We start from the raw sequence: 13,200 nt of genomic DNA, 5'->3' as shown, positions 1-13,200 counted from the left end.
ATGTGACATCATCGGATCAACTATTCCACGTCCACAAGATGCTAAAAAAGAGCTTCTGATTAGAAATCAGTAAAGTGAACAGCTGCATCAGAAACCCTCCAAACAAACCAAACTTCCGCAAAAGTGTTTGGAGAGTTAAAAAAAAAAAGACAGGCTATCTAAACCCCCGTATCAAAATATGGCCAAGAACATCTCAAGGAACTTCTTAAACTTGAAAGACGTCTTTAGAAAGACAACTCAACACCCATTCAAAACAACAAAATAAACTCGCAGCCATTGCCTACAACGGAACACTGTTTGAGTATTTACTGTGCTGTTACTGTCAATGACACATCAATCTAGACTGGGGGGGGGGGGGGGGGGAGGGAAGATGAGGCTGTGTAAGAGTCAAAAAGAAATCTGGGGCAGCAGCAGATAACGGGAAATGATAATTGCAGAACAGCTACAGCAAGAAATTCCACAGTAAATTCAACGTACTCTGCATGCAGTATACTCATAATCAGCTCTTCTGCAGCAATTCCAACATGCTCATCAGACTATTGCACACCGGCTGCACATAACACACAGCAACTCCAACCTCTCTTCAATTCCCCTGCCAACTGCACAGGTGCTAAAGGACTGAACTGTTCAAGCATCCTATCTGCAGTCCAGGCCTTGAACATCCAGGAATCCCAGACAAACATACTGCCTCCGCCAACACAGCACCCCTGTTCCTCCTTTCTTCTTCCCTGTAAATCAATAACCAACTCCTATTAAGGGTTTACACTGCAAGAGACACAACTTCACTGTGAGCCAGCAGCCCACCAGCATAAAATGCAGCATGCAGTATCTCTCCGTCTTTCCTTTTTGTCCCCTAGAAAGCAGATGGAAAGCACATACGCCTGTTGCTACCCAACACTGGCAGGAGAGTAACTTCCAAATAACCACATCTTGTTCTGAAATTACCCAACCTTGTCAGAGAGCTGAGAGGCACTGGGAGGATGGCTACATGCCTTCTGTAACAGGCAGGTAGAAAACAGCCAGCATAAGCAAGGTTCCTACCTCTGTTTGGCTCACAAACATTACAGACGCAGTTACACAAGAACAGACAAACATGCTGTAGGTTAGGAGAAGCCAATGCATCACTAAAATGCCTACAATATACCAACAATGCCTCATTCTGTTTCATACAGACACAAATACAGATTTTTCCCACTATAATAAAGGGTTAAATTTTTCAGTCAGTCACACTGAAAGCTAAAATCATACACCTGTAAGGATGAATAATTAACATGATGGAACAGTTTATTAGAAGACTGCTGGCTGAAGGGACAGTAAAATTTTGAAGAAAGCATATTAAAAAAAGCCAAGATAGGTGAATGAACAAAATACCTTCTAGCTTAACATGCTAGAGAAGTACTTCATCAAATTACAAGACACAAACTTTCCTGAGTTCCAGCAGGCAGAAACCGATTTGTCCAAGCCAAAAGTCAGCTGTGCAACAAGTAAGGCAATTCATAGTAACAGAGCAGAAAGAAGCACTGATTACGGTTCTGATGCGAGACAAGAAATTTTCGTTCCAGTGTATGATGGCAGGATCAATTAACCTTCCTCAGCACTCCTGACTATGAGAGCAGCAAGTCTTAAAGCTCATTACAATGATCATTCTGGCCAGACCGCTTCTGAGATCCTTCTAAAAGCTGCACCATGGCTGCAAAAGCAGAGAGCAGTGCATTACCCCTTTGACACAGGCACAGCCTGAGGCACAGCACAGCATGCTGCTGTGCCACACACACCTGTAATGCAGTAAGGAGCAGAAGGTATAAGACGGCATATTTAGCAAGTCTTCATAGCAAGAGCATAAAGTGCCCTGACAGATCACTTCGCTGCTGCTTTCTCTGCAAGTCATAACAACCTCGAATCAGGTAAGAATGATTACTTAACAATGAGATGCCCAACTCAGGGTATTCTGAGAAGTCGCCTTATTGGGTACATGAGTTGCCATATAAAAAACACCAAATAAGGCACCTTACAAGCCAAAAAAAAAAAAAAAAGCCTCCACAGACCTACAATACATATTTCAATAACAACCTTATGCAACACAGAAAACAATGCTGAGTTCATTGCCTTAGATCCCATTTCAGTATTCATATTTTGCTGGTTTTTAGCAGCCAACATTTTACTTCCTTGTTCTGTTTGGGAATTTTGTTGGAGGGGTTTTTAGGGGGGGGACTGAGTTTTGGTGTTTGGTTTCAGTTTGTTTTGTTGTTGTGTTTAAACATGTATTTTAAGTCTCATTAGAAAGACTTTTTTTTTCTACTGCTAATTTTATTATCTTAGCAGCATTTTAGAAAATTGCCCTTCTTTAATACACAACTACATCTAAAAGTAGGAGGACAAAAAGAGGCAGCTCCAGAGAGCTGCAGCAGTGAAGCGAGGTGCCCTCATTAATTTCACAAAAAACAACAGGGATAATGTTTCACAGACACAGAACATTTTTCTGATTAACTGTTATAAAGTCTATTAGCTATCACATGAAATTTGTACTAGGCTAAACCAACTGCTACATGCATAAGAACAAGCACGATGTGTAATGTTTTAAATGTACTGATTAGGAGTTCTAAATGAAGCTACAAATATTTTTTCTTTAAACTAGCTTGATCTTCTTAATTAGCAACTCTTAAATTACTGTAACACCCAAGTAACTAAATCCCCCTGCTGGCACTATGCGCCAAGAGCTTTCTTACAGCCACCTTTTTTTAAATTAAAATATTCCTTCTCAGGTAGCAGCGGGGAATAAGACAAGTCAGTTCATCAGCACAAACATAGAGGACTTCAGGCAATCACTCGTGAGACACAGAAAGCACAATCTGTGTATGACACAGTGGGTTCACAGAGGGCTACAACTCACACTGCTCTGGTGGCAGGGAATCCGTGCTGGCCTGGCTTGAGCGACTCCCCAGTCGGGCAGTGACCACATCAGGGACTGTAGCAATATCCACTTGCAGCTTCAACAGCTCCCACATAATCCAGTAATCCTAATAGGTGCTGATAAAATCTTCCTTCCACTGCACAGTTTTCTACTCTGTGAACTGCTTGCCTAGGGAGGCCAAGTTTCCATCTTCAGAAATACTCAAACTCCATGTGGACCTTTTTGTTCAGCTCCAGACAACCAGCTCTAGCTGACCCTGCTTAAACAGAGGAGTTGATTGAACTAGATGATCTCAAGATGACCCTGCCAACACAACTTTGTGACTGTGCGAAACACACTAGGTTTGTGTGAAATAATTTTAACTTTTTAAATAAAGTGTTTTGCTCCAATTCCACTGTCCATACAGGTCTGGAAGCAGGAGAGAAGAATGACTCTATGTTCTGCTGACCAAAAGAACCATGAAGTCATCACAAGCTCTCTTTCTATAGACTGGACAGAAATAAAGTTACCTGTTACTCACTCACATGGCTGTGAGCATTATCAAAAATGACTAAAGACTTTAAGTAAGAACACCAAGTTAGAACATACAGCCATAAAAGGTCATTTAGCAAATTTAATTTATGTCCATATCAAATGCAATTTAAAATAAATCTCTGGATTATTCAAATTCCTCTCTCTTTATAAATATGGATAAAAAGTTTTCCAAGTTTATTTCCATGTTTTGGGAGAGAGGCTATTGAATAATCCAAAAATTCAGGTTAAATCACATTATATATATGTGTATGTATGTATATTTTAAACCAGTATTGTGTATATATATTAATTGCATAAATCCCTCTTAAATCTAACTTCCACCTTTATTTACAGAGTAGCTGAAATGCATTATCTGATATAATATGCAAATTGTGATTGCAGGATTATTGTTCCTTATGCCTGGGAACAACAGTTAAGACAACTAGTAATACTGCGAGCAAAATGATGTGGAAAAAAGTATTGAGATTCTTCCAGCTAAAAGTCAGAGCTACCTCTGTTCAAAATGCTGTCAGGACTTGCAGGGTTCATCCCACCAGAGAGAAAAAGAAAACTAAAGAAACGTAGAAGTGTCATTCAAAAGAATGAGCACAACCTTCTGGCACGAAGAACATGTCTGCTCCTTAGCACAGGAAACCTAGCAATCTTATGAGCTGGTGAGATGTATCAGGTTGAGTTTAATAGAGTAACTGAAAGTGCACTGATGATGCTAAACATGACATATTTTAGTACCTTCTGGTCATAAACAGACTAGACTGCACAGAATTTTAGATCAAATGAAACAATATCTTGATTCTAAATACATATCTTTCATCCAAAGCAAAATTGTCTGCTTTATAGAAGGAGCACAATTAAAAAATAAAAGAAATCCAAAATCATTAGAGGAGAGGACCTCAGAATCCTAGGTCTAATCTATACTTCACGTGTCACGCACAACTACAGCTGGTGTTTGAGAGCAACAGAACTTGTGAACTCAAGTGGAAAAAGATTTCAAAATAATTAAGATTTTCACCTGATTCATTAACATAATACATTAGAGAAGCTGCCTACCTCAAGGACAGAAATCTAGTTAAATTCATGGGAAAAATCTGAAAGAATATATATTTAGTATTTTTCAATACATATGTTCCTATTGTGTTTTATAAAATACATTTCATTTCAATACTCCAGTGTCTACGTGACAAATCCTTAACACCGTCACTAGAAACCATCAATTAATGACAATATTAATGGAGCTTTACGTAGCAGAGATAAAAGAACACATACATAATATAGCTAGATACCTCAAGTTTCACACATTACTAGTAAAAAAACCATTAATAAAGAATAATCCAATAAAAGCACTGTTTGTGATGGCATTACCATACTTTTTAGTGTAAGTAAAGAGAGTCTCCCTCCTAAATAACTACTAAATGCTTCAGGTTCTAACATATTGCTGCAAGCTATAATGGTTATAACTGTTAATCCAATACACCTTTTATACAAACCCATAAACACATGAGTGGAAAAATAGCACAGATGTTCATCTCTAATGCAATTTCCATTCAATTTCCTAAGTGCAGTCCCTGTGTGCAAACTAGCTTAACGTTATGTTTAGCTTGCAAATTCTTTTAATAAATAATGAATGCAATAAAACTGCTAGATCAATGGCAAGCTGAGAAATCATAAAAAAGCCTTTTGTGCTCATGCTGTTGCCGATTTCAAACTTTAATCCAGCGACAGATCGATACTACTTTTTCTTTTTAACCCATCACATAGATAGCAGATAGATGAGATGTAGGTTAAATGCTGTTACCAGATATCAATTTCCAGAAACTTGATAAGATCAGACACAATTGCAAGTGAACATTTTATACCTGAATGTATACTCAACAATATACACTGCCAAACTACACTTCACACCACCGTAAACTAAGAAAGCAAGCCCTATTCATTTGTGTTGGTTCTTATTTTTGGGGAAGTGGTATTTGTAACTGAGTCCAGAAAGGCTCTAAGACAATATATTTTAATAAGCAAAATGGCCTTTGCAGGTCAAGATGTGCTGTCAAGGAAATATAATCTCCCTATGCTTGCTAGTGACAATAAACACAGTACTCACACGAAAAACAACAACACAGCTGTGCTACCAAACAGAAATGGAAGCAAACAAATCTCACACAACAAATTTATTATGTTATGTAGGATTCAGATATTAGACCCTTCTGGCCAGGTATCAAAGTACATAAGTTAATGGGTATCAGTGTTGCTTTCAGGTTGTAGAATAAGGAGAGAGGGGGAAACCCTATTACTAAGTCACTTTGGACAGCCATGCTTTACCAAGAAGGAACAGAGATCAAAAGCATCTAGCCCTGAGGGATGGTTCTAGTATCAAGCAGGATAAATCTAACCCACTAAGAATCATTGCTATCTAATGTACTTGTGCTTGGTAATGCATGTTTAATCATAACATACAAAAAAATTTGCCTTAATTTACAGCAAAGAAACATGTCACAGACAGCAAGAACTCTAAAGCATCCTCATCTTGTTTGGTTTTGCAATTAGTATAATGTAAATAATCATTAAAACACCGCATTTCTGTATACATAGGGGGGTTATTACACTGATAATGACATGAAGAACTTGCAAAAGAAACCAGATTGGAACTTTTAAATATTTTGAACTATGGATTTGGATAGTTTTGTTCCTAACTCCCAGAAATTATAATTTTGAATTTTCTGAACAGGCACAGAAAAGACTGAAGATCCTAAATTCAGAAGGAACAAGATCAGATGAAAAGCGTAGTACCCATTTGAAAACGCCATATACACACAATTCTTTCAAACACAGGTTTTTATGCCAGTATGTCCCACCATTGATGAGAAGGGCACAAACCTTAGAAACATTTCCAAGTTCTTTGCCCTTGTTCTGGCAAACTTCCACTGGCACAAAAGGGAGGTCCACCTCAGCAAAGTCAAAAACAGGAGCTTTACAGCCCAGATTTCAACGCCTTTTTAATACCGATAGTGACTAACACCTCTTGCATGACATGAATTCCAGCCTGTAAGCAATGAAATAAACAAGAGCAATTCTTCAAAGTATCTCAGAATGCTCATTTTAAGTATTTTCTGCAGAATTACCAAGGTAGGTACTAAGGCCACTGCCATATGACAAGAGGTGATTTTCTAATTTAGCGATTTTTGTTTTGCTCTTCAGTTCTACCAAAGTAGATTTTAACCTTCCTTAAAAGCAAATGCGCATACAAACAGAGGCTGCATGTCCAACTGTAGCCCCAGTGTGAGAATAATCTACAGAGCTGTTCACTTCTGGAGTATAATGCTGTTGCCACACATTGATATATTGGTGAAGGGAAAGCAAATATAACAATGCTAAAGCTTAAACTCATTTGAATAAACTGTGAACTTCTATTACATATATTGTTTCCTTTATCAAATTGGAACTACTGGAGCAAGAATACCAAGAATGCCAACATAAATCTAGATCTGTTACAGCCAGTTTCTCCAATTTATTCTCAGAAGCCTTAATGACAAAAAGTCAAAGTTCTTCTGTTTGGGGGGAGACTAAGAAAAGGAACACTCGCAATAATTTTTAACATTAAAATAACACATCATAGAGAACAAGATCAGGTTTAACAAAATGACAGAGGCAAATCTCAAAATACAGTTTGATCTTCTAAAGGAAAACAAGGAAGACCACAAGTTGTCTAATAACGAATAAAAGCCTATAAAAACTATGCGGGAAATAGATCTTCATTATTCATGGCAGAGTACTTTACGCTTTGAGCAATCTTTTCCAGAATTTAAAACCATTCCACAAAGACACATTCCAGCCTCTTTTATGATTTGCATTCCACAGGTTCTGCTCCAAGATAATGGATACCAGACTATACAGAACAGAAATTAACAGTGATCAACTTCTCTAACGTACCTGGCACAGAAACGTAATTAACAAGTATACCTATCTTAAATCTAGCAGATGTTGAATCCAGGCACATTTAACTTTAAGAGAAAAATATTAATAAGAATTAAAAAAAAAAGAGGGAGAGAAAGCCTTACTTCAGCCTGTAATCAATTTGAACACAATGATATTCTATTTATAGCAACATTTCTACATGTTTCAGTCTTATATTATTTATTCGGATCATTCCTATCACAATGAAATATTAATGTTGAGAAAGTGGTTACTCTATTAAGGACCTATCCTATGTTTAGATTTTAATATTGATCTCCACTATTTGGAATAATTAATCATTCTGTACAAAACTGTATTTGTCTGACTTTGTGTTATAATATGATCAGAAGTTTAGCATCTTCCCCACCATGATGCTGTGATTAAATTTATATTTTGACCTATTCCTAAAGGCAATTTAGTTATTCCAACAGAAGGGGGAAAAGGGGGTACCGCCACTTTAAAAGCTTCAATCTCTTTGACATTGCTGGCAGTGTATGGGAACATTAATGCATCTGTCATGATAACAAGCTAAGAATAACATCTAGACATCAAACCGAGCAGAGAATCCATCTGAAGTGATTCATTCAGATCTGTCTCATTGATTTATTAAACACAGGGCAACATCTGCAGCCTCACAGAGCCGCTTGGCAAAATTAATGCAAGATCAATTCAAATGGAAAAAAGTGCAAAAGAGATAAATCAAAACACAATTTGCATGCAGTTCCACAATCAGGCTTATTGGGTGCAAATGCTCAATTTCCCTCCCAAAGCAAATGAGTTTAAATGTTGTTTTATCTTTGTAGAATTGTGTGATTTGAAGTGACAGTGAAGAGTTCTGCAGGTTGAAATGGTGAAAAGAAAAAAAAAGGAGAAGAAATGCTTGCAAAGACCTTTTGAATATGCAACAAGAATATCATTAATACCTAATTGTTTAGCTTTTTTGTCTTTGCTACAAAAACACAGTATTTTTCGGTTGTAGAAGTCTCGGTAGAAAATTACATATGTATTATGCATATACACATGCAGGAAACACACAAATACTCCATTTTGGAGGAAAAGCATGTTACACTTCAAATGGGGAGCTCTATTGACATGAAAAAAAAGAAGGGAATTTTAATCAAGGCTTCTCCAGATTAGATATGCATCTGATAAAAAAAAAATCAAGTATTTTAGTAGTTTTGAACAAGCATAAGCTTTCAAGATGCCTAAAAAGAAAGAGGGATTTTTCCAAAAGTATAATTAATCTGCTCAGAAGTGGAAAAATTCCTTTCTGCATCTCTAGCAGAATCCACTAGGCTAGTGATCTCTCTCACAAATATTTTAAGTGAGCCTCCTTTCCAAGAAGGAAAGGGAAATTGAGAAACTGACAATTTTTGTTTTAACCTGCTAGAACCTTCAAAACCCACAAGTTTGGCCAAGTCTGAAACACACTAAATATTTACTTAGTCAAAGAAGTTGATATCATCAGATGTCCACATTTAAAATCAATATACAAGGAATCTCTGCGCAGCGCTACATGACTGGATTGCTTTAATTATAACCTTGACATCATTCTCCTAATAAAAGAGTATTGCTGACTATAAGGTAGCTTTTAATAGACAACATGACAAGACCCTCATTATCTCATAAAATAAAATGTCTGCATTTACTGCTTAAATTCATTTCTAAAGCCTTTTATTGTTTGTGAATAGCCCAAGTAATACAAAATATTAGCTTAACTAGATACTTTAAGTCAGAAAAATAAGCCATGTATTAAAACACTGTTTTCTGGGAATTATTCTTACTATTTACTGGATAATCCAGACCAACACTATGCTTTTTCAGTAGCCAACAGCACCCAAACACAGAAACCCCATAAAACAATCATACTCATATAATCCTAATTTTAAGGATTGTCACATTTACCATCATAAAAATGTTCTATGGTTTTAAATTTCATTTTTAAGTAAAACTTCGTTATAGTTTTCTACTTTAAGTAAATGTTATGCTTTACTACTAAAATTAAGCATGTGTCCATAATTAAAGGAGTCTTCTAAGATACTGCAAATTAGTAATTAAATTGTCTAAATATGTTGTACTCACTCTTCACTTGACGATGCTACCTGTAATGAAATGAACAGTTAGTTTCATTTCACAAACCTTGCTTCCAAATTAGGTTAGATGATGATGGCTAACAATAATCAAAGTTAGGAACATTCTGTTTACAGGTGAATGAAATTTATACAGGTACTGTTTAAAAAAATACAAAGGTCAAAAATGCTAACTATAGGTAACTAATGTTACATACAGAGGACAAACAAACAAAAAACTTTCACTTGCAGGTATATTTTTCTCTGCAGCTTAGTTGAGCTTGCCCACAAAGCTCATAAACTCAACACAGCAAGAGAAGTAGAATTTCTCTTTTTTTCCAGTTATATGTAATAGAGAGTTAACACTGCAATAGAAATAAAATGAAAGTGTGCACAAACATATGAGATGTTGACTGTCAGAAGTGAACTAACATTGAAAACAATGATAGCCAGAATTTCTTACTGCTTTTTCTGGCAGCTCGAGTTTACTTTCTGCAGTATTCAAATATGTATATAAATATCTATAAATTCATATATATATACACACACATGTACACATACACACTAAAAAAAGCAATGCGCAACATTCCGAGTTGAAAATAATGCTTGAGTCATGCAGCGGAACAATACACATCAAAGGGTTTGCTTCTAAAAGATCACTTTCTTCCAAGACTTAACTTCCCAGGTACAGACCCTAAATCCTGTATGTATAGCTGTAACAGCGGTACTGTGTTTTATCTGCTTGGTACCATGCACTGCAGTGGTTCCTAGGTCACTGCACAGCAAGCAAGAATTAGCTCACTTGTGTATTTAGCTAGTTTTAGCCAACATACGCCCCAACTAGCACTGATCGTTCAAGGAAAAAAAAAAAAAGAGCTGTAAATAAAATGACATATTAAGTATTCAATTAGCATGATGGAATATACCTAACATTAAGTTACAACACTTGAGAGAAGTTTCATGTGTGCTGATAACATCACGCATTACACCTGAAACCGTGAAGGCAAAATACATCAGCAGGTTATTCAAACCAGCTGCATTTAAAGAGATATAAACCATGGCCAAGTGATGTTTCAATAAACAAGAAACATTTTAGGGAATGTACAGGGATCTGGTGCTCCTGAACATGTAAAAAATGCACAGTGTTTTCATAACTAGGCAGGAAGTGATTGTGCTTAAACACGTGTTGAATGCACTTAGTTGAGAGCTTTGACTCCATTGAGACTTGTTTCTGACCTACTGGATGCCCTCTCAGCAGTGCCCTTGCCGGATCTTCAGCCTTTGCCCAGGTCTTCGTTCTACTGACTGCTCCTTTCAGACCCACTCTCAGAGCATCACTCGGCTCCTCACTCACACACAGCTCCTCTGGCCTCCCCTCTCAGCTGCTCCTTGCATTACTTATTCCCTTATCCTATCATGCCTTAAGTCTACGAAATACAAGTTTTGAATACTTAATATCCAGCATTTCTAGATTTTAAATCATTGGTTGAAAGAGATAAGAAATCAGACTGCATCTAAAGGCTGCATCGTCAAATCTCCTATTTCCCCAAAGAAAAACTTTGGCACGGTCACAGAAACTAAAAAGACTTATTTCTTTAATGGTCAACTTTCAGGCTAGTCGAGTTTCAGGAATATTTCAGAGAAGCATTTACATGCTAAGAGTGTCCCTTAGTAATCCTACATTAATTTTATTTAAGTACATTATCCTCAGACCTTACTTTTAACACCATCATTTTAACATGGCAGTGGTTATGATGTCACAGGGGTGCAAGACACTGAAACAGGCAGCGGGAGAAGGTGTCACAGAAACACAACACGAGCACGAGAAAAGGCAGGTACTTCAAATAAACACGGCTAGGAAATGAGTGCAAGCTTGCCTCGAGTGTCACCTGTAACATAAAATGATTTGAAACAAACCAAATACTGCTATTCACGAAAGGACGTCCGGTCTGCTCCCGCCTCAGCTCCAGGTGGCAAGAACAGGATCAGGCCCCAAATCAGTGCTTGCTGAAGGTGTTATTAAAAATACCCCACCCAACACTACACGTTCGGTGCTGAGCAGCCAAAAGTAGCGACACGAAAACAAAGTTAACAAATATCCGCATGCTGCACGTCAGACACCGCGCTCAAAGCTCTGCGAGACAACCTCCATGAAGAAAAGTTTCCTGCCAGGCTGAAAGCAGGAGCACACCGAAATGTAAATGTTTCTAAGGAGGTACCGCAGGAACTGCTGAACTAGTCATGTCATCTCCACACACCCTGCCTCGCATCCGACCCCACTGCACTTGGTGTTTCTATTGAGCTCCGAGAAGGGTTTTGTGTTTATCAGATCATTATCATTTCTAAAGGCAGCAGCTATAAGGATTGTAACCCCAAGTACGAAGGACCCAGCAGGGATCTCCCAGGAATATCACCCGCTCCGGGCTCGCCAAGGCAGGGGCTGCGCCCGCACCAGCACTCTCAACTGCGGGACGCACCATTATTCCGGCTCGGTAATGGGCAACAGTTTGCCCGCAGCCGCCGCCCGCCTCCCTTGCGGGCACCGGCCGGGAGTCGACAGCCGCAGCCCGCGCCCACCCTCCCGGGAGCGAGGGATCCTGAGGAGAACCGAGAGTTGCAGCGGAAAAAAAACACGGATAAAACTTTTGTGTTATTTGTGCGCAGCGTAAACGGGAACTCTGCTCCCACTGCTAAGGGAAAAGTTTGCAGACGGGCGCGCAGAACGGATCCGCTGTCCAGCGGTCCCGGGAGATGGGGGAATCCCGCAGCTCACGCTGGTACCGCCGCGGGGGTCACCCCCCACACACCGCCGGCACCGCCAACCCCGGCCCCACGCCCCGGCCCGCCCGGGACTGCGGCGCGCAGCGCTCGGAAAGGACTCCCCCACCTCCCGCCGCAGGAGCCCCGGCGAGCGGAGACACGGGACCCATCACCCCCGCCCCGGGCACGGCTCCCCGGGGGCCGGAGGAAGCGCCAAGTTCGGCTGCTCACCTCGCGTTGGTGCAATCGTTATACAAAGTTTCGAAGTCCTTCCTGGTGATGAGCTTGCAGCGGTTGACGCCGGGCTGGATGGCCCCCAGCCCCCGCAGGATGCGGACCTGCTCCACCGTGCACACCACGGGCGATATATCCAGCCGCTTCAGCTTGGTGTAGACCGTGTGCAGCCCTCCCACCAGGTGCTTGAGGAAGAGATCAAAGACCTGCGGCAAGCAGATCAGCTCCTGCCCCTCCACGAGGAACGAGGCCACCTTCACCCCGTGCAGGTCGACCATCTTACACTCGTTGCCTCCGCCGCCGCCGCCACCGCCCGCGCCGGCCCCGCCGCTGCCCGCGGAGAGGAAACTGTTGACGAGGCTGTTGGTGAGGCGCGGAGACTCCGCGGGGCTGGAGTACAGCGGGTCCGCCCGGAACAAGCCTGCCGAGCCCCCCGCGCCGCCGCTGGAAGTTGCGGCGATGACGGGCGGCGCGGAGACAGCCATGGCCAGCCCGGCTCCCCGCCGCTCGCCTCAGCCCCGCGCTTTGCTCTACTACTAAAAACAGAGCCGCGCGCCCGCCCTCCCACACGCAGCGGCCGCCGCCAGCCGCGCTCCCAGACCCCTCCCCAGCGCCGCCGGGGGGGGGGAAGAGTGACAGCGCCCTCCAGCCAATGCGCCCCGCCCGCCTCCAGCGCGGCCCCGGAGAGTGGCTGCGGGCGGCGGGGCGGGGCGGGGCAGCGCCAGCCGCAGCACCTGGGCCGCGGGG

The 13,200-nt window shown here is 40.8% G+C and overlaps 1 protein-coding gene across 4 annotated transcripts in view; it reads right to left on the bottom strand.

Annotated features, from left to right (window-relative positions):
* Positions 1 to 13,147, bottom strand: part of DACH2 (dachshund family transcription factor 2) — a 290,535-nt gene extending 277,388 nt beyond the window's left edge. For 2 of the 4 annotated variants that reach the window (XM_061446147.1, XM_061446149.1), the window contains exon 1: positions 12,451 to 13,147. In XM_061446147.1, the coding sequence (XP_061302131.1) occupies positions 12,451 to 12,938 (488 nt within the window). In that variant the 5' untranslated portion in view covers positions 12,939 to 13,147. The remainder of the gene's footprint in view (positions 1 to 12,450) is intronic. The other 2 variants (XM_061446148.1, XM_061446150.1) reach the window with 1 other exon arrangement.
* Positions 13,148 to 13,200: the final 53 nt, after the last annotated feature.

The sequence above is a fragment of the Pezoporus flaviventris genome, unplaced genomic scaffold, assembly GCF_033815535.1.
Source record: "Pezoporus flaviventris isolate CSIRO_AGI_PZ_B2104156 unplaced genomic scaffold, CSIRO_AGI_Pfla_v1 ptg000005l, whole genome shotgun sequence".
Taxonomy (NCBI): Eukaryota; Metazoa; Chordata; class Aves; order Psittaciformes; family Psittacidae; genus Pezoporus; species Pezoporus flaviventris.
The sequence above is the reverse complement of the archived record's forward strand: the minus strand, read 5'-3'. Positions and strand labels throughout refer to the sequence as shown.